This window comes from Molossus molossus, unplaced genomic scaffold (assembly GCF_014108415.1).
Source record: "Molossus molossus isolate mMolMol1 unplaced genomic scaffold, mMolMol1.p scaffold_m16_p_3, whole genome shotgun sequence".
NCBI classification, from domain to species: Eukaryota; Metazoa; Chordata; class Mammalia; order Chiroptera; family Molossidae; genus Molossus; species Molossus molossus.
The window spans coordinates 110,064,740-110,091,886 of NW_023425366.1; the positions used below are offsets into that span (position 1 = coordinate 110,064,740).

The 27,147-nt window shown below is 39.3% G+C and overlaps 1 protein-coding gene across 2 annotated transcripts in view; it reads right to left on the minus strand.

Annotated features, from left to right (window-relative positions):
- The window catches only part of SHISA9 (shisa family member 9), a 288,404-nt gene that overhangs the window by 250,343 nt on the left and 10,914 nt on the right, over nucleotides 1-27,147 (minus strand). For both annotated transcript variants that reach the window (XM_036280282.1, XM_036280283.1), the window contains exon 2: nucleotides 24,433-24,560. In XM_036280282.1, coding sequence (XP_036136175.1) covers nucleotides 24,433-24,560 — 128 coding nt within the window. The remainder of the gene's footprint in view (nucleotides 1-24,432; nucleotides 24,561-27,147) is intronic.

Here is a 27,147-nt window from a genome sequence, read left to right on the forward strand (position 1 = left end):
TTTTGAATACTCAGGATCCACTCCCTATTCCTTTTTTTTTTTTTTTTTTAAGAGTAGGTAAAGTTTTATTTTTTTAACTTTTATTTATTAATTTGTTTTTGTTACAGATGTTTCACATTTTTCTATCATTGACAGCCTCCTCCCCTTCCCCCCTCCACCCCATCCCTAGCTTTGTTGTCTATGTTCATTGGTCATGCATACATGCATGTAAGCTCTGTGGTTTATCTCTCCCCCACAAACCCCCCTTCCTCTGAGGCTTGTCAGTCTGTACTCCACCTCTATGTCTCTCGGTTAATTTTGTTCAGCAGTTTGTTTAGTTCATTATATTCCACAAATAAGTGAGATCATGTAATATTTGTCTTTCTCTGCTTGGCTTGTTTTGCTTACAATAATACTCTCCAGGTTCTTCCATGCCATCTCAAAGGATAAAAGATCTTTCTTTCGTACAGCTGTATAGTATTCCATTGTGTATATGTACCACAGCTTTTTTATCCACTCATTTATTGATGGACACTTGGGTTGTTTTCAGACCCTAGCTATTGTAAATAGTGCTGCTATGAACATAGGGGTACATATATTCTTTCTGGTTGGTGTTTCATGTTTCTTAGGGTATATTCCTAAAAGTGGGATCACTGGGTCAAATGGCAGTTCAATTTTTAACTTTTTGAGGTAACACCATAGTGTTTCCCACAGTGGCTGCACCAGTCTGCATTCCCACTAGCAGTGTACTAGAGAAAATTGGACAGCTACTTGCAAAAAATGAAGCTAGAACACCAACTTACACCACACACGAGAATAAACTCAAAATGGATAAAAGACTTAATATAACTCGTGAATCCATAAAAATTCTAGAAGAAAACGTAGGCAACAAAATCTCAGACATCATACGCAGCAGAATTTTCACTGATACAACACCTAAGGCAACAGAAACAAAGAAAAAAATGAACACATGGGACTACATCAAACTCAAAAGCTTCTGCACAGGAAAAGAATAAAACATCAAAATGAAAAGGGATCCCACTACATGAGAGACTATAATCGCCAATGATGCATCAGATAAGGGGTTAGTTTCCAAAATATATAGAGTGCTCATACAACTCAACAAAAGGAAGACAACGAACCCAATTAAAAAATGGGCAGAGGACCTAAATAGACACCTCTCCAAAAAGGACATACAAATGACCAAGAGACATATGAAGATATGCTCAACATCACTAATCATCAGAGAGATGCAAATTAAAACAACTATGAGGTATCACCTCACACCTGTCAGAATGGCCGCCATCAACAAATCATCAAACAACAAGTGTTGGTAAGGGTGTGGAGAAAAAGACACTTCCTACATCTTGATCAGCATCTCAATCTCCTTTCAGAGACGTTTCTCTTCCTCACTCTATACCATCTTGGTGAGACTGTCAATCAAAGTACCTGCCCTCCCTAGCCAAGAGTCATATGTGACTCAGTGTGAGTCCATCAGACTCTCCCTTAAAATTCAGTGCAGTGGGCACAGAGAAACAAATGGTTACAGTGATTCCTATCAGCAGGGGAGCTTTGATACAACCACATATTGTACTCATGCCAAACAGCTCTGGTTAGAGCCTCTCTGGTTTCTACCATCCCAAGCTTTGTTCCACAGATGTTTCTCCAGTTCTATGAATCAATTCATATTCTTCAAAACAATTCTGTTTTTGCTTAAGTCACACAGCACTGATTTCTGTTGCTTGTAACCAAAACACCCTGATGTGACTATTTACCCTGAGCCTTGAAGGATGACAGAGACTAGAGTGCAGAGAGGGGAAGAAACAACTGTATCAATAGGTTTGACCTCCACTTCATTAGCCCCTCCTAAGGGCCTTAGCTGATAACTTTGGAACAGGCATAAGGCAAACTCCCTCTCTGAGGACCACCTGGAAGCAGAATGGATTGCCTTGGATGTAATGTGTTTACCACCAAAGAAGGAGATTAAGTAGAGCCAGGTAAACACTAATCTAGCAGCATTCTTCAAAGTCAGCTCTCCAAAATATAACTTCCTCTATCTATCAATAATTGTTGCACAAAAGGAGATTTAATAGATAGTATATTGGTTTGAAAAACACTGAAATGAATACAATTGTCAATGGCTTTATTGCATTTATTCTCAGTCTTTCCTGTACTGATATGTATTGAAAACCTCCAAAAGGTAAACAGAGCATGAAGGTATTCCCAAATATTTTTGGCCAAGAAATTCTAATGTTGCAGAATGTCTCAAAGGTCTAGTGTTCAGTGATACACCTACTGGGAAGCACTATCAGAGGGACAGACCAATCATTGAGACACAATAAGATAGATGCAAAGCACCTGTCATAGTGCCTAGCACATACTAGGGACTCAAAAATTATGGGTATAGTCTTTAATGGACATATCACTTTGTTGTCATTTCTCAACAGCATTTCTCCACATTTATTCATATAACCTCTACCTCTCCTTCACCAGAGTCTAGCCCCACTGGGCTTCCTTCATTTCCACAAGCATAATGAAGTATTTTCCTGCCTTAGTGCCTTTGCACATTCTGTTATGTTTCTGCATAGAATGCCAGTTTCCCCCACTCTTGATTTGAATGGTTCCTTTTTCATTTTTTTTAATCCTCACCCGGGGATATTTTTCTGTTTATCTTCTGATAGAGTAGGCGGGAGAGAGAGAAAGAAAAAGAGAGAGGGAGAGAGAGAAACATCGACTGGTTGCCTCCCACATGACCCAACCAGGGCCAGGACAAACTGTAACCAAGGTACATGCCCTTGACCAGAATAGAACCCTCGACTCCTTGGTCCACAGGCCAATGCTCTAACCACTGGCCAGGACTTGAATGTTTCCTTTTTATTCTTCCTTGTGTCTCACCTTAGTTGTCACTTCCTCAGTGATGTCAACTTTGTTATTCTTTATCCCATCACCTTATTTGTTTCCTTCCATACTTACTCTTACATTTTGTATTTATTGGATATGTGAACAGTATTCCTCCATTCAAATGTAGACTCTAGAGGTCAGAGACCTGGCTTGTTTTTTGCTCCATTAACACAGTACCTAAATAGATAATTCAAGAAGAAGATTCACTGAATATATATGTAACACGGAGTCCATGTTGTCCATGTCCATTGGTTATGCGTACATGCATATAAGTTCTGTGGTTTATCTCTTCCCTCCCCCCACCACACCCTCTCCTGAGTGTTGTCAGTCTGTACCCTACTTCCACTTCTCTGGGTCTACCCAGTTCCTCAGACTGTTATGTTCATTCTATTCCACAAATAAGTGAGATCATATGATATTTATCTTTCTCTGCTTGGCTTGTTTCACTGAGGATAATACTTTTGAGGTCCCTCCATGTTGTCTCAAAAGATGAGAGATCTTGCCCTGGCCGGTTTGGCTCAGCGGTTAGAGCGTCCGCCTGCAGTCCGGAGAGACCCGGGTTCGGTTCCCGCTAAGGGCATGTACCTCGGTTGCAGTTTGTCCCCGGCCCTGGTTGGTCGTGCGGGTGGCAGCCACTCGATGTGTCCCTTTACATCGATGTTTCCCTCTCTCTCTCTTCCTCTCTCTCCCTCCCACTCTATCTGTACAAAAAACTGGAAAAGTGTCCTCGGGTGAGGATTAAAAAAAAAAAAAAAAGATGAGAGATCTTTCCTTCTTACAGCTGCATAGTATTCCATTGTGTATATGTACCACAGCTTTTTTATCCATTCGTCTACTGATGGACACTTGGGCTGTTTCCATATCTCAGCTATTGTAAATAGTGCTGCTATGAACATGGGGGTACATATACTCTTTCTGATAGGTGTTTTGGGTTTCTTAGGGTATATTCCTAGAAGTGGGATCACTGGGTCAAATGGCAATTCAATTTTTAATATTTTGAGGTAACACCATAGTGTTTTCCATGGTGGCTGCACCAGTCGGTATTCCCACCAGCAGTGTACTAGAGTGTCCTTTTCTCCACACCCTTACCAACACTTGTTGTTTGATGATTTGTTGATGGCGGCCATTCTGACAAGTGTGAGGTGATACCCCATTGTTGTTTTAATTTGCATCTCTCTGATGATTAGTGATGTGGAGCATTTCTTCATATGTCTCTTGGTCATTTGTATGTCCTGTTTGGAGAGGTATCTATTCAGCTCCTTTGCCCATTTTTTAATTGGGTTCTTTGTCTTCCTTTTGTTGAGTTGTATGAGCACTCTATATATTTTGGAAATTAACCCCTTATCTGATGTATCATTGGCAATGATGTTCTCCCATATAGTGGGTTGCCTTTCCATTTTGATGGTTGTTTCTTTTGCTGTGCAGAAGCTTTTGAGTTTGATGTAGTCCCATGTGTTCATTTTTTCCTTTGTTTCTGTTGCCTTAGGTGATGCATCTGTGAAAATTCTGCTGCGTATGATGTCTGAAATTTTGTTGCCTACATTTTCTTCTAGAATTTTTATGGATTCCCAGGTCACATTTAAGTCTTTTATCCATTTTGAGTTTATTCTTGTGTATGGTGTAAGTTGATGGTCTAGCTTAATTTTTTTTTTTCTTTTTGCATGTAGTTGTCCAATTTTCCCACCATTTATTAAAGAGGCTGTCTTTACTCCACTGTATAATATGCCCTGATTTCAACAGCAGATTACCAGGAATACAAATGCATTCTTCATGTTGCACTGACCATGTTTGTTATACTGACCGTGATATACATTTTTTTAAATCAAGGATATACTATTTAAATACAGTTCTAGGTAGGCATTTCTACAGGAAACCAAGGAATGCAGTTCTGGTGTGTAGTTTTTTTGTTTTTCTATCCTCACCCAAGGATATTTTTCTATTTATCTTCAGATAGAATGGGAGGGAGGGAGAGAAAGAGAGAGAGAGAAACATCAATGTGAGAGAGACACATCAATTGGTTGCCTCCCACAAAGCCCCGACCATGGTCTGGACAAACTACAGCCAAGGTTCGTGCTCTTGACCAAAATTGAACCCATGACTCATTGGTTCGCAGGCCAATGCTCTAACCACTGAGTAAAACCAGCCAGGACTGGTGTGTAGTTTTACGGTGGTCCTACTTGATACATATAAATAGCTCAGAGAGCCTGGCCAGTGTGGCTCAGTGGTTGAACATCGACCCATGCACCAAGAGTTCACTGGTTCAATTCCCAGTCAGGGTACATGCCCAGGTTGTGAGCAAAATCCCCAGTGGGGGGCATGCAGGAGGTGGCCAATCAATGTCCTCTCTCATCAATGTTTCTATCTCTCTCTCCCTCTCCCTTTCTCTCTCTCTAAAATCAACAAGGAAAAAATAAATAAATAAATAAATAAATAAATAAATAAATAAATAAAAGCTCGGAGAACCTAGGAGAACAAAGGGTAGCATATGCTTCAAACTATCCATCTATGTATTCATTCATTCATTAAGCAAAGATACATTAATCAGCAACAATACACCCAAACACCATATGTTAGGCACTATGCACTTGAGGCCTGCCCAATCCATCAATTTGATTTATATCTCCTTATTTTATATTACATTTATCTTCCCTCATTTACAAAATCCACTGTGTGCTTAAATACAGCCCCAAAATCCCTTTCTTCACTCTTCAGGCAGCCACTACCAGCCGTCAGGGACAGCACCCACAATGAACCCTAAGTGCCTCCTCTGGCTGGAAGAAAAAGAACCCAGACTTCAGAATCAGGGCACGCTGTACTTGAATCCATGTTTAAGATGAACAGCCTAAGCCTGTTTACTATTTCAGATATAGACAATCCTACTCTGCTAGGTTGTAAAGAGAATTAAATGAGATAATAGATTTGAGACAACTGGCACACAGCAGGCATCCAATAAATGCTAACTATTGATGTTTTTACTTTGTCCCAAGTTAGCCTCACCAAGTATTTCACATGCAGGGATTGCTTGATAAAAATGGGCTGGCAGGAACAGAAACCTTGCTGAAGCAACCGCAGTGGGGCACAAAGATCAAAAACCACAGAAAAGGTAAGCAAGAATGACTTCCTCCCTCCATCTGCTCCATCCTTGGCATGATATATCCCCTTTTCCTCCTGTACTTTTTCTAAAAATTATCCTGGGAGGCAGGGAATGCTCAAAGCATTCGTGATTAAAAATCCAGAGACTACATCTTTTGTTCTTAAGAGCTTTACTTAGCTTAACCTGATTTTGCTCCAGGGTGAGGATTACAAACTCCCATGGCATAGTTGGGGCATTTTGGAATTCAGAGTCAAAGGGTAGGTAAATGCTCAATCTTAACCACAGATAAGCCTGGACTTAGGGTTTGCCATTGGATGATTGCCCAATTATGGGATAGAAAATGAATCTATGTATCTGTTGTGTTTTTTCTTTGTACCCACCACCTCCTCCCTCTGGGTTTTTAGACTTCCTTTTAAATATAATAATTAAATGTGGAATATACCTGTTGAAGATTTAATCATCTGCTTGGCAATACATTAAAATCAATGTTGAGATCCTAAGCAGGGGATTATTAAGGTTATTTTGCATCACCAGAGTTAAGTTGTTTTTTTTTTATTATCCCTATCAACACAACAGTCATTTCATAAATATTAAACACACCCAATTCCCTCCTTATTTTGCTTTCATGCTAATGAAAGTTGAGAGTTAGCATGGATAGGGACATTATGAGGCAATCTATGATACAGAGAAGATGAAAGAAATGAAATGGGAGGAAATGCTATTGAAAATAATCAACTGTGATTAAATTGCTGGACTTGATTTTGAAAACATTGCTTTTATGTGCTACTTCATAGTTTTCAGGTAGTGCAAAATATATATTCATTATCTTCTAAATGTATGCAGCTTCTTTGGGCACCTAATTTGGCATTTGCTAAACTCTGATAACAACTGAAGGTTTAGTCCAGAAAAAATAAAATCCCAGTGAATTGACAAAAGGAAACATAATAGTAGCAATTACTTGGGAGAACTATGCCCAGTATTGTATTTTGGCAACATTCATTCAACAAATTGTTGCAGAGCACCTACTATGCGCCAGGCACTGCACTAGGCACTGGGGATACAGCAGGGAGCGAGACAGACAAGGTCTTTGGTCTCAAGGAACTGACATTCTGGTGGGAAAGGTACAAAAGAAACAAACAAGACAATTTTAGGTAGTGATATGAGCTATGAGGAAAATGAAATATAACCCAATAGAAGAGGGATGGTGGTGAGATTCTTTATACAGGGTGGCTACTTTCTAAAGGGAAGACTTCCACAAAGAGATGACAGTTTATCCAAGACCTAAATGAGGGGAAGGAGCACGCTTTGAAAAGATCCGGGGAAGAGTGTGCAGGCAGAAGGATAGCAAAACTCAAGCTCCTAAGGCAGAAGCCATCCTGTCATGTTCAAATAAAAGAGAACTTGCTGTGGTCAAGTGAGTGAGATAAAGAGTAACAGCACAAGAGCTTGGGCAGGGGATACAGGACCTTGTAGGCATGTGAGTTTAATTTTTTTATTATTATTATTATTGCAATGTAAATGAGCAATGGAAAGCTCAACAGAATGGTTTTAAACAATATAATGAAGCAATGTAAAGCATGATGTAATGAAGTTAAAGTAAAGACCCAAGAGTCACTGAACCCCCGAATTGTCTAATGCCCAAATGTAAGGTGGGGAAGCAAGAGTACTACACCTGGAGTTTGGAGATCAGGGTTCTAGTCCTTGTTGTACCATTTATCCAGCGACACTAGCTTAGGGCAATCACAGCCAGTTAAGTGGCAGGGCTTCGTTCGTTTATTCACCAAACATTTACTAATTCCCTACTGTGAATTCAGGTCTAAATGCGGGAATCAAGATACACAGAAAATGGCATTATCTCAGATGTCAGGAAGCTCACAATTTAAAAGGATAGACCACAACAGAGTCAACACATTCATGCATAGATTTGGGTGTTCCTGGCTGAGAGGCTATAGTCCCAGGTGATTTTTGTAAGATTTAGATGAGAGGCTTTGAAAACTGGGTAATTTATAAATGGTAGTTTTGCTTATAGAAATCAGCAGTGTTTCCATTGAAAATTACAGAACCCCAACTCATACTGATTAAGTTTGAAAAGAATTCATTCTTTTTTAAGTTAAATTTATTAAGGTAACATTGATTAATAAAATTATATGTCTCAGGTGTACAATTCTATAATATATCATCTGTATACTGTATTGTGTGTTCACCAACCCAAATCATTTATCTCCCTTTACCCTCTTTTACGTCCCTCCACCCCCCTTTCCCTCTGGTAATCACCATACTGTTGTCTGAGACTACAAGGTTTTGGGGATTTTTTTTTTTTTTTGTCTCGATTTCTTCACCTTTTTCACCCAGCTCCTCAACCCTCCTCCCCTCTGACAGCTGTGAGCCTGTTCTCTGCATCTTTGAGTCTGTTTCTATCTCATTTGGTTGGTTGTTCATTTTTCATTAGATTCCACATAAAAGTGAAATCATATGGTATTTGTCTTTCTCTGATGGGTTCATTTCAATTAGCATAATGCTCTACAGGTCTATCCATGCTGTCACTCAAGGCAGTATATCAGAAAAAATATAGGTACAAGAAATGTCAGAGATTTTACTGCCTATATTTTCTTCTAGAATTTTCATACTTTCAAGTCTAACATTTATGTCTTTAATCCACTTTGTGTTTATTCTTGTGAGTGGAGTAAGAAGGTGGTCTAGTTTGATTTTTTTGCATCTATCTGTCCAATTTTCCCAACACCATTCATTTAATAGACTATCTGTACTTCATTGTATATTCTTGCCTCCGTTGTCAAATGTTAATTGACCATAAAGGCGTGGGTTTGTTTCTGAACTCTCTGTTCTGTTCCATTGATCTATATGTCTGATTTTATGCCAGTACCATGCTGTTTTGATCACTATGGCCTTGTAGTATAGTTTGATATCAGGTAGCATGATTCTTCCAATTTTTTTCTTCTTTCTCAAGATTGCTGTGGTTATTTGGGGGTCTTTAGCAGTGCTATATAAATTTTTGGAATATTTGTTCTATTTCTATAAAATATACCATTGGTATCTTGATAGAAATTATGTTGAATCTATAGATTGCTTTTGATAGTATGGACATTTTAATTATGTTAATTCTTCCTATACATGAACACAGTATATGCTTCCACTTATTTATATCTTCTTCCATTTCTTTCTTCAGTGTCTTATAATTTTCTGAATACAGGTCTCTTACATCCTTGGTTAAAGTTATTCCTAGGTATTTTATTTTTATTGATGCAGTTATTAATAGGATTGTTTTCTTAATTTATTATTGGTGTATAAATATGCAACTGATTTCTGAATGTTTATTTTGTATCCTTCTACTTTATTTATCAGTATATTCATTTATCCGTCCTAGTAGTTTTTTGGTGGAATCTTTGGGGTTCTTCATATACAGTATCGTGTCATCTACAAGTAATAACAGTTTTACTTCTTCCTTTCCAATTTGGATGTTTTTTATTCTTCTTGTCTGATTGCTGTGGCTAGGACTGCTAGTACTATGTTGAATAAGAGTGGTGAAAGCAGACATCCCAGTCTTTCTCCTGATCTTAAGGGAAATGCTTTTAGTTTTTGCACATTGAGTATGATGTTGGCTGTGAGTTTGCTAAATATGGCCTTTATTATGTTGAGGTATACTCCCTCTTCCCCCACTTTGCTGAGAGTTTTTATCATAAATGGGTGCTGGATTTTATCAAATGTTTTTCTGTATCAGTGGATACAATTGTGATTTTTATACATTTTTATGTGGTATATCACATTTACTGATTTGCAGATATTATGCCAACTTTTCATCCCTGGAATAAATCCCACTTGATTATGGTGTATGATCATGGATCCAGTTTGCTAATATTTTGTTGAGGATTTTAGCATCTATATTTATCAGGGATATCGGCCTATAATTGTCTTTCTTTTAGTGACTTTATCTGGTTTTGAAATTAGGATAATGCTGGCCTTGCAAAATGAGCTTAGGAGTCCTCCCTCCTCTTGAATTTTTTAAAATAGTTTGAGAAGGATAGGTGTTAGTTCTTCTTTGAATGTTCGGTAAAATTCAACTATGAAGCCATCTAATCCAGGAGTTTTGTTTGTTGGGAGTTTCTTGAATACTGCTTCAATTTTACTAGTTGTAATCTATCTATTCAGATTTTCTAATTCTTCCTGGTCCAGTTTTGGAAGATTTTGTTTCTAGGAATGTATCCATTTCAGCCAGATTGTCCAATTTGTTGGCATATAGTTGTTTGTAATATTTTTCTACAATTTGGGGGGGGAGGGTGTCAGTTGTTACTTCTCTTTTATTTCTGATTTTATTTATTTGAGTCTATTTCCTATTTTTCTTCAAGAGTGCTCAAAAGTTTGTCAATCTTGTTTATCTTTTCAAAGAACAAGCACTTGGTTTCATTGATCTTTTGTATTTTTTTTTAGACTTTACTTTTTTTAAATTTCTGCTCTGATCTTTATTATTTCCTTTCTTCTACTCACTTTGGGCTTTGTTTGTTTTTCTTTTTTTAGTTCCTTTATGTACAAAGTTAGATTGTTCTTCTGAGGTTTTCCTTGTTTCTTGAGGAAGGCCTGTAATGCTGTGAATTTCTTTCTTAGGATTGCTTTTGTTGTGTCTCATAGAGTTTGGGTTGTTGTGTTCTCATTTTCATTTGTTTCAAGGTATATTTTTATTTATTCTTTGATCTTGTTAACCCATTTATTGTTTAGTAACATGTTATTTAGCTTCTGTGTGTTTGTATTTTTAGTTTTTTCTTGTGATTGATTTCTAGTTTCATACCATTATGAGCAGAAAAGATGCCTGATATGATTTCAATTTTCTTAATTTATTGAGACTTGTTTTGTGGACTAACATGTGGTCTATCCTAGAAAATGTTCCGTGTGCACTTGAAAATAAAACATATATTCTGATGCATTAGGATGAAATGCTCTGAAGATATCAATTAAATTCATCTGATTTAGTGTGTCATTTAAGGCTGCTGTTTCCTTGTTGATTTCTGTTTGGAAGATCTATCCACTGATGTTAATGAGGTGGTAAAATACCCTACTATTTTTGTATTACTATTAATCTCTCCCTTTATGTCCATCAAGATTTGCTTTACATGTTTAGCTACTCCTATGTTGGGTGCATAAATGTTTACAGTTATATCCTTTTGTTGAATTGCTTCCTTTATTTTATGTAGTGTCCTTCTTTGTCTCTTACTATAACCTTGGTTTTAAAGTCTATTTTGTCATATATAAGTATTGTTACTCCAACTTTTTCTTTTTTTCATTTTAATTTGCATGAAATATCTTTTTCCATCCCTCTACTTTTAGTCTGTGTGTGTCTTTCATTCTGAGGTGAATTTCTTGTAGATAGCATATAAATGGGTCTTGTTTTCTTGTCCATTCTGCTACCTTATGTCTTTTGATTGGAGTATTTAGCCATTTACATTTAAAGTGACTATTGATATGTAGGCATTTATTGCCATTTTATTTTTTAACTATGTTACTCTGGGGTTTTTTTCTCCTCCTCCTCCTCCTCCTCCTCCTCCTCCTCCTCCTCCTCCTCCTCCTCCCTCTCCTCTCCCTCCTCCTCCTCCTCCTCTTCCTTCTTAAAGAAAATTCTTTAAATTTTCTTATAATATTGGTTTGGTGGTGATGAACTCCTGCTCTGATGTTGCCTGAAGATGGTCGCTGGGTGTGTTGGTTCTGGGGCCTCTTGGGAAGGATTCTGGTGCAAGCCAATGTCAGACACTGCCTGTGTCTGGCACTGGGAAACCTGTTTGGAGCTACAAAGCAATCCTTAGTTTGTGGCTGCCTCTGCTGGACCTGGGTGTGCACAGGGAGTCCTAAGCAGTGCCACAGGCTGGCTATTACCAGCACTGGGCCCGAGGGCAGGTCAGCTAAAGTCTCAAGGCAGTCCAAGATCTGCCTCCATCTGCCTCCAGGTCCCAGCTGCCTGTTAGGCTCAGTCACAGAAAGAGTGTCTGGCAGTACTCAAGTTGTATGAGGTAGTCACCAGGTAGGGGCAAATAGTGTTCACCAGATTATACAGATTCAAACTTGGTGCCAGTGCTAGGTCTAAAGCCACTCAGCAATGTTCCTGGGTATACCATGTCTAGCTGCCACCCACTGGGTGCTCGTACATTTTTGTGGTGGGGAAAGGGGGATTTCAGGGAGTCATCAGGATGAGGTCAGTATATTTTATCAGGCCCAAAGAGACCAAGATTTGGCCATGTGAAAGGAGGGCTCTTCTTCGGTTAGGCATGTGAGGAAACATTGGCCCCTGTCTTAGAGCCACACAACTCGGTCTGTACCACTTTCTGCCAGGAGCCTGCTCTCAGCAGGGCAGAGCCACCGGGAGTCAGGAGGATGGGGTTAGTGGATCACACATGAAAAGGGAGGTGCTGGTCAGGCTTGAGGGAAGATGGGGGGAGTGCCCCCACCCCAGAGCCACACAAGTCAGTCTGTCCCAGATTCTGCCCAGACCTTAGCAAGATGGAGCCACCAGGACTTGGAAGAGTGGGGCAACTGGGATCCCAGAGAATGGGACTAGCAGATCTTCCATGAGGGTGAGGCACCAGTCAGGCTCATGGGAAAGTGGTAAGAATGGCCTCTGCTGAAAGCCAGACCACTCAGTCACTGACACCCACTGAGTCTTCCCAGACCTGTAAATCCCCAGCCAAGAAAACTGATTCTTCAGCAGGCTGTAAGTTCCACAGAGTGGGGTGAAAGGGAGTCCAGAGGGTAGGGCTATTGCATTCCCCCAGGCTGATGCTGTATGGAGGGGCGTGTTCCACCCAAGAAAGATGGCATCTGTGGTATGGGAGAGTGACTCAGCACAGGGATCCTGGCAGCTGTCCCTTTAGATTTCTCCCCAGAGACATAGCCCAGTCTCTCCTCACATGACTCAAATCCACTTTGTCCTCCCTCTGCTGGCCCTTTAAGAGGGTGCCTGTGTCTCTAGCAGACTGCTGTCTCTCTTTGGTGGACAGAATCCCTGCCAATGTTCATAGCAAGATGTTATGTGGGTGCCTCTTCCCAGCTCTGGTGCTCTGTGCTGGGAAACCCAGCTTGGGGTGGAGGCCCCACACTTCTCAGGGGAACTTTTGCAGCTGAGCTATTCCTCCAGAATCTCAGCTGCTGCCTGTGGAAGCAGGGCCAGCCCTTTTCACGTCTCTGCCCTTCCTACCAGTCTCAGTGTGGTTCCTTCTTAAATCCTTGGTTATAAAATTTCTCTTCAGTTAATCTTCAGTTGGTTATTCAAGTTGATTGCTGTATATTTTAGTTGTAATTCTAGTTTGGTCCATGGTTTCAGATATGGCTGGATCTAGGAACTCAAACAATATCATCAAAACTAAACTCACTTCGCTTCTCCATTCTGCCTTTATTTCGTGGCAGATTCTCTCCTTGGTAGTGAGATGGATTCCAGCATCTCCAGGTGTACATCTCGTTGTTCTAGCAACCCTAGAAGTAAGTAATTTCTCTCTCCAAAATTTCAACAACAAAGTTATGGACCTAGTTCATGTTGAAATAAATGTAATATTTTAGCTTACATAGAATTAATAATTATGTGACTGGAGATCACATTTGTGTCTATAAAGAGGTCATTATTAATGACAGCGGCAAGGTTAAATTAAAATAGTAACACACGTTTCAAAAAAGTAGTACAAGAATCTGAACCTAGCCACCTCTAAGCTGATTAGCAGAACACAAATGTTCATAAGAAACAATTTTTTAAAACATGCTTATACAATGTTCCTGATAACAAAGAATTGTTTCATTGATAACCTTCTTTGACTTTAAATACATGCATTAAAATTTTTCAAATAAAGCCTCTCAAGAATGAGGTGCTTTCTCCATTCCTTGTTACAACCCAGTAAAGGAAATCAAATACCACATTCTGCCCTTGCACAGTTTCCAAGTCATGGGCTTTAGAAAATTCAATATTTTGTTAAAATATCAAGAATATCTGAATATTCCAAAGGGCTTCCTTTGGATCATTGGTGAGGCATCAAACTAATGCAATGCTGCACCATTACCTATGAAGTGTATCCCTTCTTTCATTTCAGATAACTGCTATTTCAGATAACTGCAAAGACAAAAGGTATTTTTTATCCGTAATTGTGTCCCAAATATTCAATAATATTTTAAAAACGGTATTAACCTTACAAGTTTTATGGTTGTGTAACTTTCAGAAAAACATACAATTTCCTGAATTGCAGTTTCATTATTTGTACCATGCAGAAAATGGACTCTATGAAGTCATATATAACATATGTACATACATGCATATACACACATTGCTAATCTCTGTACCCCTAGCACCACCACCCAGTGCCTGGCACATAGCAGGTGCTCAATAAATATTCAATGACCAAACTACCTAAGGAATGATTAGTGATTACCAAAAATAAATTCCATGTTCTCATTTTCCACTGATTGGAGGTTAAAACATAAATGAAAAAAACAAAAAGAACAGTGGAATGCGCTTTTCATGAAGCTAGTGTCATTTTATTTAGGAATTGTGTTTTATTCCGAGAACTATTTATTACTTAAATGCTTTGCGTTAAAATGTCTCTATCATTTAAGAAATGATGGTGACAGTACTTAATAGTTACATTTTACATAATTGCCTTTCTTTCAAGTTAGGACACTATGTTGGTCCCCCAGTTCTTCAATTATTTTTTTATTTTTAATCATCCTTGAAACAAAAAGTGTAGTAAACCAAAGGCTAGATGATTCCTAAAGTTCCTTCCAGCTTTGAAATTCTGAGATAAAAAGGAACTAAGTTCAGGAAGTGATTCAGCACCATGGACAGATCTTTGGGGTGAAGGTTCATAGCCCTAGAAAAAGAGTTGCATTTAAATGAAAAAAAAAAAATACCGGCTCTGCTTTGAGCATGGCAGTCTAGTACAAGTAAAACTCCAGGCATAATACCAAAATTAATTACTTTAAGCCCCCATTTAATAAAATATTTAGATTATGATTACACTTAGTTTCATTAACTGCATCTCAGACTAACATAATGGGATTTCCTTTTCAACTTGTAATTAACTTTATTGAGAATTCTTATTGGGATATTTTAGGCAGTTTCCTCAAACCTTATTATAAATTATTTTAATATATGCATCAAGGTATTAAACTATGTTGCTTAATTTTATATCAGCTGCTATTTTTAAATGAAGAAAAATTCATTGCTAATCTTGAAGAAAAGCAAGCTAACTAAATAAGAGTTCTCTGAAAAGAAACTGTATTCAACTCCTGATAGCTGGCCCTTAAGTTTTGATCTCCCCAGGTCAACATAGCATTTTTATTTTCCTAGCAAATGCAGTGTGACCCTAACCCAACAAAATCTTCTCCCTTTATATAAGGTATATAAAACTAATCAGGTCTACAAGGGAGATCTCTATTCTAAGACTGATCATTCTCCCCTCTATCAAAGATAAGAAAAGTCATGACATGAAATTTTTCTGCTGTTTTTTACTTAGATTCTTCCAAAGTTTGGGGGAGTATTTCTCTTACAGAGCAAAATATCAATTTCTAAGGAAAATCTGTCCTAATCTCTCTTCCCTGTCCTTCAATCACAGGTGTTTTGAAGAGGCCTCCTGCATACTCCCATAGCATCCTGCACTTATTCCTATGCTACCCCTCTGCAGTCACCTGTCTACTTACTCTCCATCTGCTGATGTATCATAAGTTCCAAGAGGATATTTCCTACTTTTGCCTCATTTATTCTCATACCTCCAATTCTTCGCACTTTGACACGTAGCAAGAGCTCAATATCAATTGAATGTTGATTGATCAAATGAAAATATTAATGACAAGAAAGCAAACAGCCAAAATCTGAGTCCTTTGGGACAGAAATGGTGACTTTATCTCAGTCCATCCATTTTCAAGGATGAGTGTAATCTAATGCACTGATTCTTAGTGGAAATCAATAAATAAGGAGGAGAAGAGACATATCTGGTACATCACCCAGTGTGGGTCCTTGGGAAAGGCATGAGAAAGGTCATGAATAGAGTACAAGTTTTAATGCCAGAAAGAGTCTTAACTTCCTACCAAATATCTCTGTGGCCTTGGGCAAGTTACTTAAACTCTCTGAATCATAATTTCCTTATCTATAACTTGTGGGTGAAAATACCTGTTTCAATTATTTCTTGGAGTTGTGAGAAGTAAAATGCATGCATATAATAGGTGCAGAAACATGATATTCAGTTGTTGTTTTTTTTATTACTCATTTTTTATCCATACTGTCAATCACATCATATGCATGTTGCATCATTTAATTCTGATATATAAATAGAAATGCTCTCCCAAAGGAACTCTGTCTGAGGATAGGCTTTCCCTAGTGTGGAAGGAATTGAACTTGGCATCTTTTAAACTAAACCAGACACTGTGATGAGCACTTGGGCTTTCTTTACAAATAGTCCTACAGCTGGTTGCAAGCACTTTGGAAAGGCAATGTAAATCTAATTAGGCAATGCCATGTGGCCAGCATTAGTAACAATTTTTGAAAAGAGCCCAGAAGATGGCTTACAGAAAGTGGTGATGATTGTTTGTTTGTTTGTTTGTTTGTTTGTTTGTTTGTTTGTTTTAAGGGCTCTGCTTCTGTTGCTTGCATGTGTACACACACACACACACATACACACAACTCACTTTCTGTGTAGAAATACAAGACATGTATGAGGCCATATAGATTCCTATTGGCCTTGTCTGCCAGGGTAAATAAATATTAAAATCAATATTCCTAGCAGAACAAAAGCTCATGGGTTTTTAACAGGAATAAAAGAAAAAAAAGATGAGAACAAATGGCTAAGAATGGGACAGCTGCTCCATTAGAGCTGTTTCCCTGGGAAGGAATTGATCATTTCTTCATATCTCATTTGCATCAAAAACATTAGTAACAAATACACACACCACACACACAACTTGTGTTATCAGCTGGCACACGGAATGAAAACATTTTCACTGTGAAGACAACTGCACAGTGAACTCATGCTGATGTGGGTCATTGTCCCCTGGTGGACAGACCACTTTAGCACTTGTGTTCACTCATTCCACAAACAATAATGGTAACCACCAACACTGATGTCAGCAGGCATTATGCTAAGTTCTTTCTATGTGTTCATTCGTTTGATCCTCACAACAATCTTGTAAGAAAAATATTATTTTACTCCTTTTATAGGATGGAAAACAGAGGCTCAGAGAATTAAGTTAATTTTTCCACAACTGTACAGCTAATAGGTGACACAGCAGATACCTCCCAAGCCCATATTCCCAACTCCCTTGTTGCACTATCTCAAAGGCATCTTGGACATATTTAGTGAGCATTGTCCACATGTCACTCACCTATAACACTGAGTACTTCAAGAGAAAACCAGAGCCCTGGCTGGTTTGGCTCAACAGTTAGAGCATCTGACCTGCAAACTCAAGGGCTGAGGATTCAATTCCAGTCAAGGGCATATTCTTGGGTTGCGGGTTTGATCCCCAGCCCCAGTTGGGGTCATGCAGTAGGTAATCAATTGATGTGTCTCTCTCACATCAATGTTTCTCTCTCTGTCCCCCTCCTTCCATTCCACTCTATCTAAAAATTATTGGAAAAATATCCTCAGGTGAGAATTAACAAAAAAATAAGAGAGAGAGAGAGAAAACCAGAGCTCTTGATCTAACACACAAAGTCCATTCAGGCTACTTCACTGAACCTACAAATATATTTAGTTGATCTACCCCCTAACTCTTATTTAACTTGCAATTTACTGACCCAAGGGCCAAAACCATTACAGTCATAGATCTTCACATGGAACAGCTAGTCTACCAAACTGTAGAAAAAGTGTTTTGGTTTCAGAAACAACAGTGTTGGTGGCTGAGGCTTCATAGAAGAGAGTTAAAGCCTCACATGAGCTGGAATTAGCCCACTTGCCTCAAAATTCAAAATCACAAGGTCCTGAAGTTGAGTTCCACCTGGCTTCTTATGGAACTTGAACTAGAGATTCATTCATGCATGCATGCATTTGTTTATTCATTAAACTTCTATTGAACACTGTAATTTCTAGGCACTGGAGATACAGGAGTGAATAAAACAAATGTAACCTCTGTCCCACCCCGCTTCTCAATTATGACCTTCTTGGAAAACCTTCCCCACCACAGTTCTGAGATTACTGCACCCCACCCAACTGATTGAACCAGGGTCAGACAGCTGATCCAAGGGAAGCCAGGCCATTGGCTGGTCAGAAACCAATCACAGTTTCTCTCTCTGGATCATGTGACTAAAGGACATAGCGACTGAGTAAATTAAGAACAGATGAGATAGTGATGCTATCTTTACCTACTCCACCTACTGAAATCCCTGAGGTGGTACTGATTCCCACCCTTCCTGAGTCTGGATATTCACCAGAAAATAACCGATGTTCATCCAGTCTATGGAGTCCAACAGACCTGGGTTTGGATCCTGGCCCTGTATTAACTATGATATCATGGACAAGTTCTTTGATTTCTTATTTTATTGTGGATATTTTCAAATATACACAAAAATAGAACAGAATAATTCTGTTTGGTCACCCAGCTGCAGTAATAATTTCCTCATTTTGTTTCATCTACCATCCCCCACACTTTTATATTTTCCTGGAGAGTTTTAGAGTAAATCTTAGTTGTCATGTTAGATGGGTTCCTTAATTTCCATGAATCTCAGTTTTCTCTGTCATAAAACAAGAAAAATGATAGCTCTTCCACAGGCTTTTTCACTCATTGGACAAAAATTTATGGAGCTGCTGCCATGAGCCAGCCCAGTTCCTGCCGTAGGGGGTGTAGCTGTGAAAATACAAAGCATTTGTTCTCACGGAGTTTACATTATGGTGCAAGAGGCATAAATAATGAGTATGACCATTTCAGAAAGGACAAAAGTTATGAAGAAAACAATGTGACCTGGGGAAAAATAGGTGACTTGGAGGCCAGAGGTAGACAAGAAAGTCCTCTCTAATGAGGTGGCAATGAGGGTGAGCTATGAAAGAGGAGAGTCCAGGGAGCAGTGTGCTGTAGACAGAAAGCACAGCAAGTGCAAAGACCCTGGGGTAGGAATAAGCCAGGCTGTTTGAGGGCTGATTTGAGTATGAATGAGCTAATACATTCAAAGCTTTAGTATATAGTGCCTGGCAAGTAGCAAATGCTCGATAAATGCTAGTTATTATTCCTCCTGAGGAAGAACTCATCACAAGGCAGTAAGTACCCTGGGGTATATTTTGGAAACAGCTCTCTTCCTAGAGTGTTCATGGATCTTTCATTGGCATGTTGCAAACAACTGTACCACAAAGAAAAGTCATTGTACAGTGGTTACAAACACCGACCTTGGGGTCTCAACTGCTCTGTTTAAATCCCAGTTCCATCATTTAGTAGCTGTATGAACTTTGGACAAGCCACTTAACCTCTCTGAGTCTCTGTGTCCCCTCCTTATGATGGTAAAAATAATAGTAGTAACCTAATAAGGTTTTGAAGATTCAATGTGTTGGGGACTTAGAATGCTCTCTAAGGTACTGTTAATATTACACTATCTTACATAATTTTCATTTTTATACATTCTTATATCTATACTTACCCTTCTGCCTTTCCTGATTAGGACATTCCTCCCAATTTTTAAAAAATATTTGAAAATATTCCTACCAGTATCTCCAAAAGTCAAGTCTAGGACATCTGAGTGCCTTGGTAAATATGGAAAAATGAATAGAAATCCATCTGGCCCTAGACACAAGCTGTATAACATCTTCAGAAACTTAACCGTGGAACTGCTTTTCATATGGTTCCCTGTAAATCCACCTGGGAATAGTCCTGGGGGAGTAGGGGTGGGTGAGGCTAAAACTAGCCTGGTCTTTCTGATGGATTCTGTGTTCTAAAATGTCAAGCCAGCATTTCTCCTCAGTTTGGGGTGAGGTCTCACTTGCACAGATTACGCTGTAAAGCAAACAGTGTGACATCACTCTGTTTGGAAGAGGGCCATATGTTCGTATAGAGCCATGAGTGTGTATGTGAGATCACAGTCGTGACAGCAACTGGGTCCATTCCAATGCTGACCAGGTGAGTACTTTTATATGGATGCCTTTAGAAACACTGGAAGACATCTCTTTTATACTGTGGCAATAAAGGCTTTGTAATTGCTGCTGCCTTATTTAGTATTGGTTCTAGTCTTTACTACCTCATTAAACAATACGGCACAACTAAAATTCTACTATCAAGTTTGCTGTACTAAACATAATGTAGTATCCTGGATTGGATCCTGGAACAGCAAAAAGGCATTAGTGAAGAAACTAGTGAAATTCAAGTATCTCCGGTCTAGCTAAAAATAGTGCATTAGTGTTGATCTCTTAGTTTTCACAAATGTACCACAGTAATGTAAGATGTTCACATTGGGGGAGAGTGCATGAGGCGTATACAGAACTCTGGACAAGCAAAGATGCTCTTTGCATCTTTTCTATAAATATAAAATTATATCAAAATTAAAATTTTATTTAAAAATAAAAGTATGCGGCCCTGGCTGTTTTGGCTCAGGGGATAGAGCATCGGCCTGTGGACCAGAGAGTCCCGGGTTCGGTTCCCACTAGGGGCATGTACCAAAAAATATAAATAAATGAATAAATAAATAAAAGTAGGCTGCTCTAGGCAGGTAGCTCAGTTGGTTAGAGTGTCGTCCCAATACGCCAAGGTTACAGGTTCAATTTCTAGTCAGGACACATGCAAGAGGCAACCAATAAATGCATTAATTAATGGACCAACAAATCCATGTTTCTCTCCCTCTCCCTCTCCCCCTCTCCCTCCCCTCTCAAATCAATACATAAAAAATATTTTTTTTAAAGTGTGCTGTTCATGCCTAGCCAGTGTGGCTCAGTGGTTAAGCATTGACCCATGCACCAAGAGGTTGCTGGTTCGAGTCCTAGTCAGGGCACATGCCCAGGCTGTGGGCCAAATTCCCAGTGGGGGGGCATGCAGGAGGCAGCCAATCGATGCTCTCTCTCATTGATGTTTCTATCTTTCTCCCCCTCTCCCCTCCTCTCTTTCTCAAAATTAATTTTTTAATTGTTTTAATATGTTTTAAAACTAATAAATGAATAAAATGTGCTGTTCACACGAAGGAGCTGAGAATTGCTGATCCAGGTTGTATCCTTGTATCCATAGCCCCTCACTCTCATCTCCCATTCTTAAGACTGAAAGGAACCTATATTTACTCTACACTCCCAAAAGGGGTGGGGATGTTACTGGCAGGCAGGGAGGCCAGGGTGGGGGAGACAGAGTCCATTCATAGCACTTGAGGACAGAATGTGCCTTCAAAAGCAAACTATAATTATACAGAAGCCAAGGAGCATTTGCAGAAAATCACTATCTCATCTGAATCTACATCCTGTTAATCAAAGAGGTCGAGGCCCTTTTGATTATCAGACTAAATATTTTTAGGCAATATCACTGAATGCCTGGGAAAAAAAACATGAACAGCATCAGCTGAAGAAAAACCCATCTTTGGATAAAGAGGCAAGTCCTGCCTATCACAGGAAAAAGCAACTGTAGGAAATTCATAAAGAAAGATTGGCAAAAATGTCCCCAAATTGAAGCTTTCTCCTCCCTGTCTGACTTCACCCTAGTCCTTCTCCACTACCTACTTCTAAATATCCAGACTTCTACCCTGACTTTTGGTTCTCTTAGCACCTGACCCAAGCATAAAGGAAAGATCAGGAAGTGATCTACCATTAGAATTAAGAAGATGAGCAGAGAGAAATAGATGGAGATGATTGCATCTCGTAAAGCAATGTCGAGTAGGTCATCGAATAGAAATGAAAAAGATATTTTAAGTTGGGACTACTGGGTTCCCAGTCAAATCTGGTAACTTGGATGTTTAGTGAAGAGCACCTTGAAAATAGCATAATGTGCCCCCTTTTTGGCATATCACAGGCAGACATATCTTTCTTTTCATTTTTTGTAATAGTAACTCTTTGTAACTTCTACAATGTCTAGAAAAGGCTTTTATAGTCAATAGGTGCATTCTAATGCTGGCACCAAGAGCTGGCAATTTTCCATTTATCAGAATAAATTCCTTCTCTCCTAATTCTCTATCGGTCAAAGTGAGCTCTGGTTACTGGTTAACTTCTTGAACCCCTAATAACTGATCAATATAAGTCATCTAGTCTATCCTCTTAGTAAACTCCAAAATCATTCCTTCTTCTGAACATGCAAATGTTCCCTGTGTCTATAATATACAAATAACCCCTATAGATCAATAAAAAGATAAAGTCATTACAAGAAAAGCTAACATTACTACCAACTACTGAATTAGTTATATAAATTAAACATATTAATGTAAATCTGTGGAAAAGCTATATGTGTCTTATTTTCTAAACATTTACAGGAATTCTAGGAAATAAAAATTGGGTCAACCTAGCAGGATTATATGAAATTAACATCTGTGATCATTCTTGTGAGGATGCAAAGTTTGCGACATTACACCTGAAATTCTCCCCTATATTTCACCCTGTAGAATACTACAAGACACATTTTTTTTTCTTGGTATAAAAGAACCCTGATTACTGAGACACAAATAAAAACTAAAAGCAAGAATTATAAATAAACCAAGTTAGCCTGCCACAAGAGATTTCTGAATTACTGGGTGCCTAGACGCTCATTTCTAAGCAGTAATTTATTTCAGTACAACTTTTTTTAAAAGCCCCTTATTAAGCAAGATTCATTCATGTATCCTGTCCTTCGCATGGTGGAATAATGACACTTAGATGACTTCAAGAAGTTTGTCACTCCATTTGAGTGCTGATTCAAAATCATCCTAAAGATTGAAATGTCTCACGGGAAACTGATTAACAGTCACCTTTTATAGCCAGGGACTCAGCAAAATTTCAGCTTTGTCTACTACATGATCACGTTCACCCACTTATGGTGTTTTGGATCCAAGTACACATAGGTTCAGCTTCTTTCCCAGCACCACCGAAAAGAGAAGGCTCTTATTCCCACCGAAGCCAGAATTGGACACTGCAATCTTGATGTCAGAGTCTGTGCAGTGTAACATATCGTTTACGGCTGTGAGATGTGGTCATAAAACTTCCAATGGCTGGTGTATTTTGCTCTAAAATGTGGCTCTTCTCATACCATTTTATGACCTGGTTCATAAATAAATAACGTTGAATTATTTAAAACAGTGAAACCCAAGACATTCTATTTGATGCCCATTTTCGAATCATGTAAACATTGACTTTGTGAACGTACTGTAACATTTCCAAGGCAATGAAAAATTATGACCATGCAGAATCAGAGAATTCACATCACCTATGTCAAATTCCACAGACATATATTTCTCTACCTATCAAGCATAAAAAAATTGTAACCAAACAGTCCTAACCTATAATTCAACAAATAAAACACCAATGCAGCAACTCGTGGAGCTTCGACAAAGGTGGCCCAGGCTATAAAGTTCAATGCCAGAACTCTGTTTTTAAGAACCCCCCTCCCCCAGTCACAACTAAGTGCATCCTTTAAATTGTCTGGCTTTTGTTATTCTAAAACCAAACCCTCTTCATTACTTTAATGTAGGGGTTACTTGAAAGCATAATTGCTAGGAATAACAACAGTAGTACACTATTGTCAGAAAATTAAAGTCTTGTTTTTCCCCACTCCCATTAGTCAGTGTATCAAATTCATAATGTATGTTGTATATACAGACCTTTGAAAGGAAAGAAAATCTTTGGGAGCATACCAAGATCCCCAAGTAGGCTCCATCAGCTAAAGAATAAAACACAATAACAAATGCACCTTTTCTTTCCTTGAAAGAGTAACAGAATGGCATTTGCTACTGTTGAGTCACGCACACCCCCCCAAAACAACATAATCACAACTCCCAACACACAAAGGTGCACAAGCCCGCGCACACACAAACACCCACAAAGTAATTTGTGGAGGACTTTTATGAAATTCTAGTTTTATGAAACATAGATCCAATTCTTCTGAACTAGTGTCTATTCAATGAAAGCAGTAGAAAACCTAGAAGTCACAACTGGTCTACCTGAGGAGGCAGACAAATAAGCAAATGGACCATTGGTGAACCAATTACCTAATCAAGATGAACCAACAAAATGGGTCATTGGCTAACAGATTAACTACCCAAAATGAACCAACCACGTAACCCAGTGGTTAACTAAGTATCCAATCAAGTTGAACCAACCAAGTGGTCTACTAGTTAACAGAAGAACCAATTCTGAGAAACCAACCAAGTGAATCACTCTTTCACAGAGAAACAAAGTAAGTAAAGTCGGATGATGCCACACACAGCTCCATCCAGGAGAGATTAAATCAAACCTCTAACTAGTCAATGAAAAGGAGCGATTAACAGACCCAAACACACACCAGGAAGTCTGAAAGTGTGACCACCGCCTTGGTCACCATGAGGTACTAGAAACAGATCACGCAGCTCTACTTACGAAGATTATTTATGGGGGTTCTGGTATCCATGTTCTCATAATGCTGCACGTGGACCACAATGTTGAGGTCTCTCTCCATGTGGTCAGTGTTGCAGTGGCCCTGGGGCCTCATGACATCTGCAAGGGCCCTGAAAGAAGAGAGAATTTAAATCTGTTCATTTAAAACACAATGATTGGCATCTGCTGTGCTCTGAGCACTATGCTTGCAAACAAAAGACAGGACCCCTCTAGTGAGGAATAAGAGGGAGGAAAAGACACAAGTACGCAAATAAGAGAAGTGCAATTAGAGGTTCCATGAGGACTTCATGCATAATAGCTCATGTGCTTCCACAATAGCTGTGTAAGAGCAGTTCTAGCTACTGAACAGAGCTGTTGAGAGGACTAAATGATGAATATATGTCATGTGTCTGCACCCCAAAGATGTAGTCCCCACCTTATATTAATGCTAGATACCAACACTTCATGTATAGCAATGGCCCACTATTGGTAACACCTAACATGTATTACTTACCATAAGCCAGGCACTATGCTAATCACGTTACATGCCTTAATTCAACTAAGAAGCCTATAAACACCTTACGGGGATCATTACTCCATCTCTGCAGGTAAGTAAAGTCTCAGAGAGGTAAATTAACCTGCTCAAGGTAACACAGCCAGCAAGTTGTGGCACTGGGATTTGAACGAGAGTCAGTACTCACAGCCCTGTGCAGTGTGTAACTGTGCACAGTATAACTATGGAAGATGTGGTGTGATCCCTACACACCCCATGCTGGCACTCCTCTTAATCAGTAGCTGGGGATGGAGGAAAAGTGTAAACCTGGGGCACCAGCAACGTTTCAGGTGCTTTCCACTTATCATCATGTTTCATCTCTTTGACACTCACCCAAGGGTTAGTATTCTTATTGCTGTTATTTTATAAATAAGGAAGCAAGTTGAGAGGTGTTAAAGTTAACTGTGTTCATTTCCCAGGGCTGCTATAACAAAGTCTCACAAACTAGGTGGCTTAAAACTGAGAAAGTTATTGTCTCACAGTTCTGGTGGCCAAGATCAAGATGTTGCCCGGCCAATGAGGCTCAGTGGTTGAGCATCAACCCATGCACCAAGAGGTTGCTGGTTCGATTCCTGACCAGGGCACATGCCCAGGTTGTGGCCCAAATCCCCAGTGGGGCAAACCGGAGGCAGCCAATCCATGTTCTCTCTCATCGATGTTTCTGCCTCTCTCCCTCTCCCTTCCTCTCTCTCTAAAATCAATAAAGAAAAAAAATAAAAGATGTTAGCAGGGCCCTGCTCCCTCTGAAACCCACAGGGGAATCCTCCCTTGCCTCTTTCGGGCTGCTGGTAGTTTGCTGGAAATCTCTGGCATTCAGTGCTTCACACCGCATCACTCCAGTCGCTGCCCCCATCTTTACAGAGCACTCTAATGTGTCTCTGTCTTCAATGGGCATTTTTTTTTCTTATTAACTTTACATTTTTATTGGAAAATCACTATTGATTGCTTAAGAGCTAGATCAGTGAGCCATAAAATTAATGGCAGTCATTTTAAAGTTCTTGACTCTAAAAGCTGTTCCCCCAACCCCCAGATTTATTGAAGTATCATGCACAAATTAGAGTGTGTATACTTAAGGTGTATAACTTGTTATTTTTATATAAGTATACATTAAGAAATAATCACCACAATGTAGCTATTTAACATTTCCATCACGCATGGTTACTATTTGTGTGTGTGTGTGTCTACCCTTTAGCAAATTTCAAGCATGCATCTTTTAAGGGCCCACCCAATTCCAGTATGACCTCATCTTAATTAACTACACCTGCAACTAGTCTATTTCCAAATAAGGTAATGTTCAGAGGACAAGAAGTGTTAGTACTTCGATGTCTTTTTGGGGAGACATGATTCAACCCATAACAGTAACCTTCACACTTAAATGTAAGCCTAGGAAAGAAGCTCAGTGTCAAACAGATTTCACACCTGAGGTGGGACCTCACTAACACACTTGTTTCTCTTTAGCCTCAATCATGTGTTTATTTAGGTATATGAATATCCTCAAAAGATAAATAATACTGCAGGTATTATTGCATATGTGTGTGTTTTACTCACTTGCATCATTATAACATATGCAACTCCCATAGTTTCCTTACTGTAGAAATAATAGTCTCAATATAAAACAACTAACATGGCGGGGGACTGACCAATCAGAATGGATGCCAGCTGTAAACATCCCATTGTTTCACTGAGAACCAACAGAATATCAGCCCAGCTTTTCCATTTCCTAATTATGGACACCTCAGTGGTCACCAACCCCTGGCTCTGAAACAACACTGCAATACACATCCTCATGCATGTCCCTCTTGGACCAGGGAGAGCTTCTCCAGGGTGAGGCCAACTGACACTGCAATGTCGTAGGACCTATCCAGGTGCTCTTAACTAACTAACTAAAACCCTCTGAGTCCGTATCAAGGGAGACAGAGAAGGAAGATGAGCTGTTTGGGTGAGGCCCACACGTACCACTTATGAATTGAGTGGGCCCAGCTTGTCTGTTGAAATTGACCCCACCTTAGCAGAGATGCTCAGTGGTCTGCCAACCAAGGGCAAGAGCATCCCCAGGGAACATATTAAAATTTCAGATCCACCCAGGCCTACTGACTCAGAAACTCCAAGAGTTCAGCCCAGCTCTCTGTTTTTTGGTTTTTGTTTCTTTTGGTACGTGCCCCTAG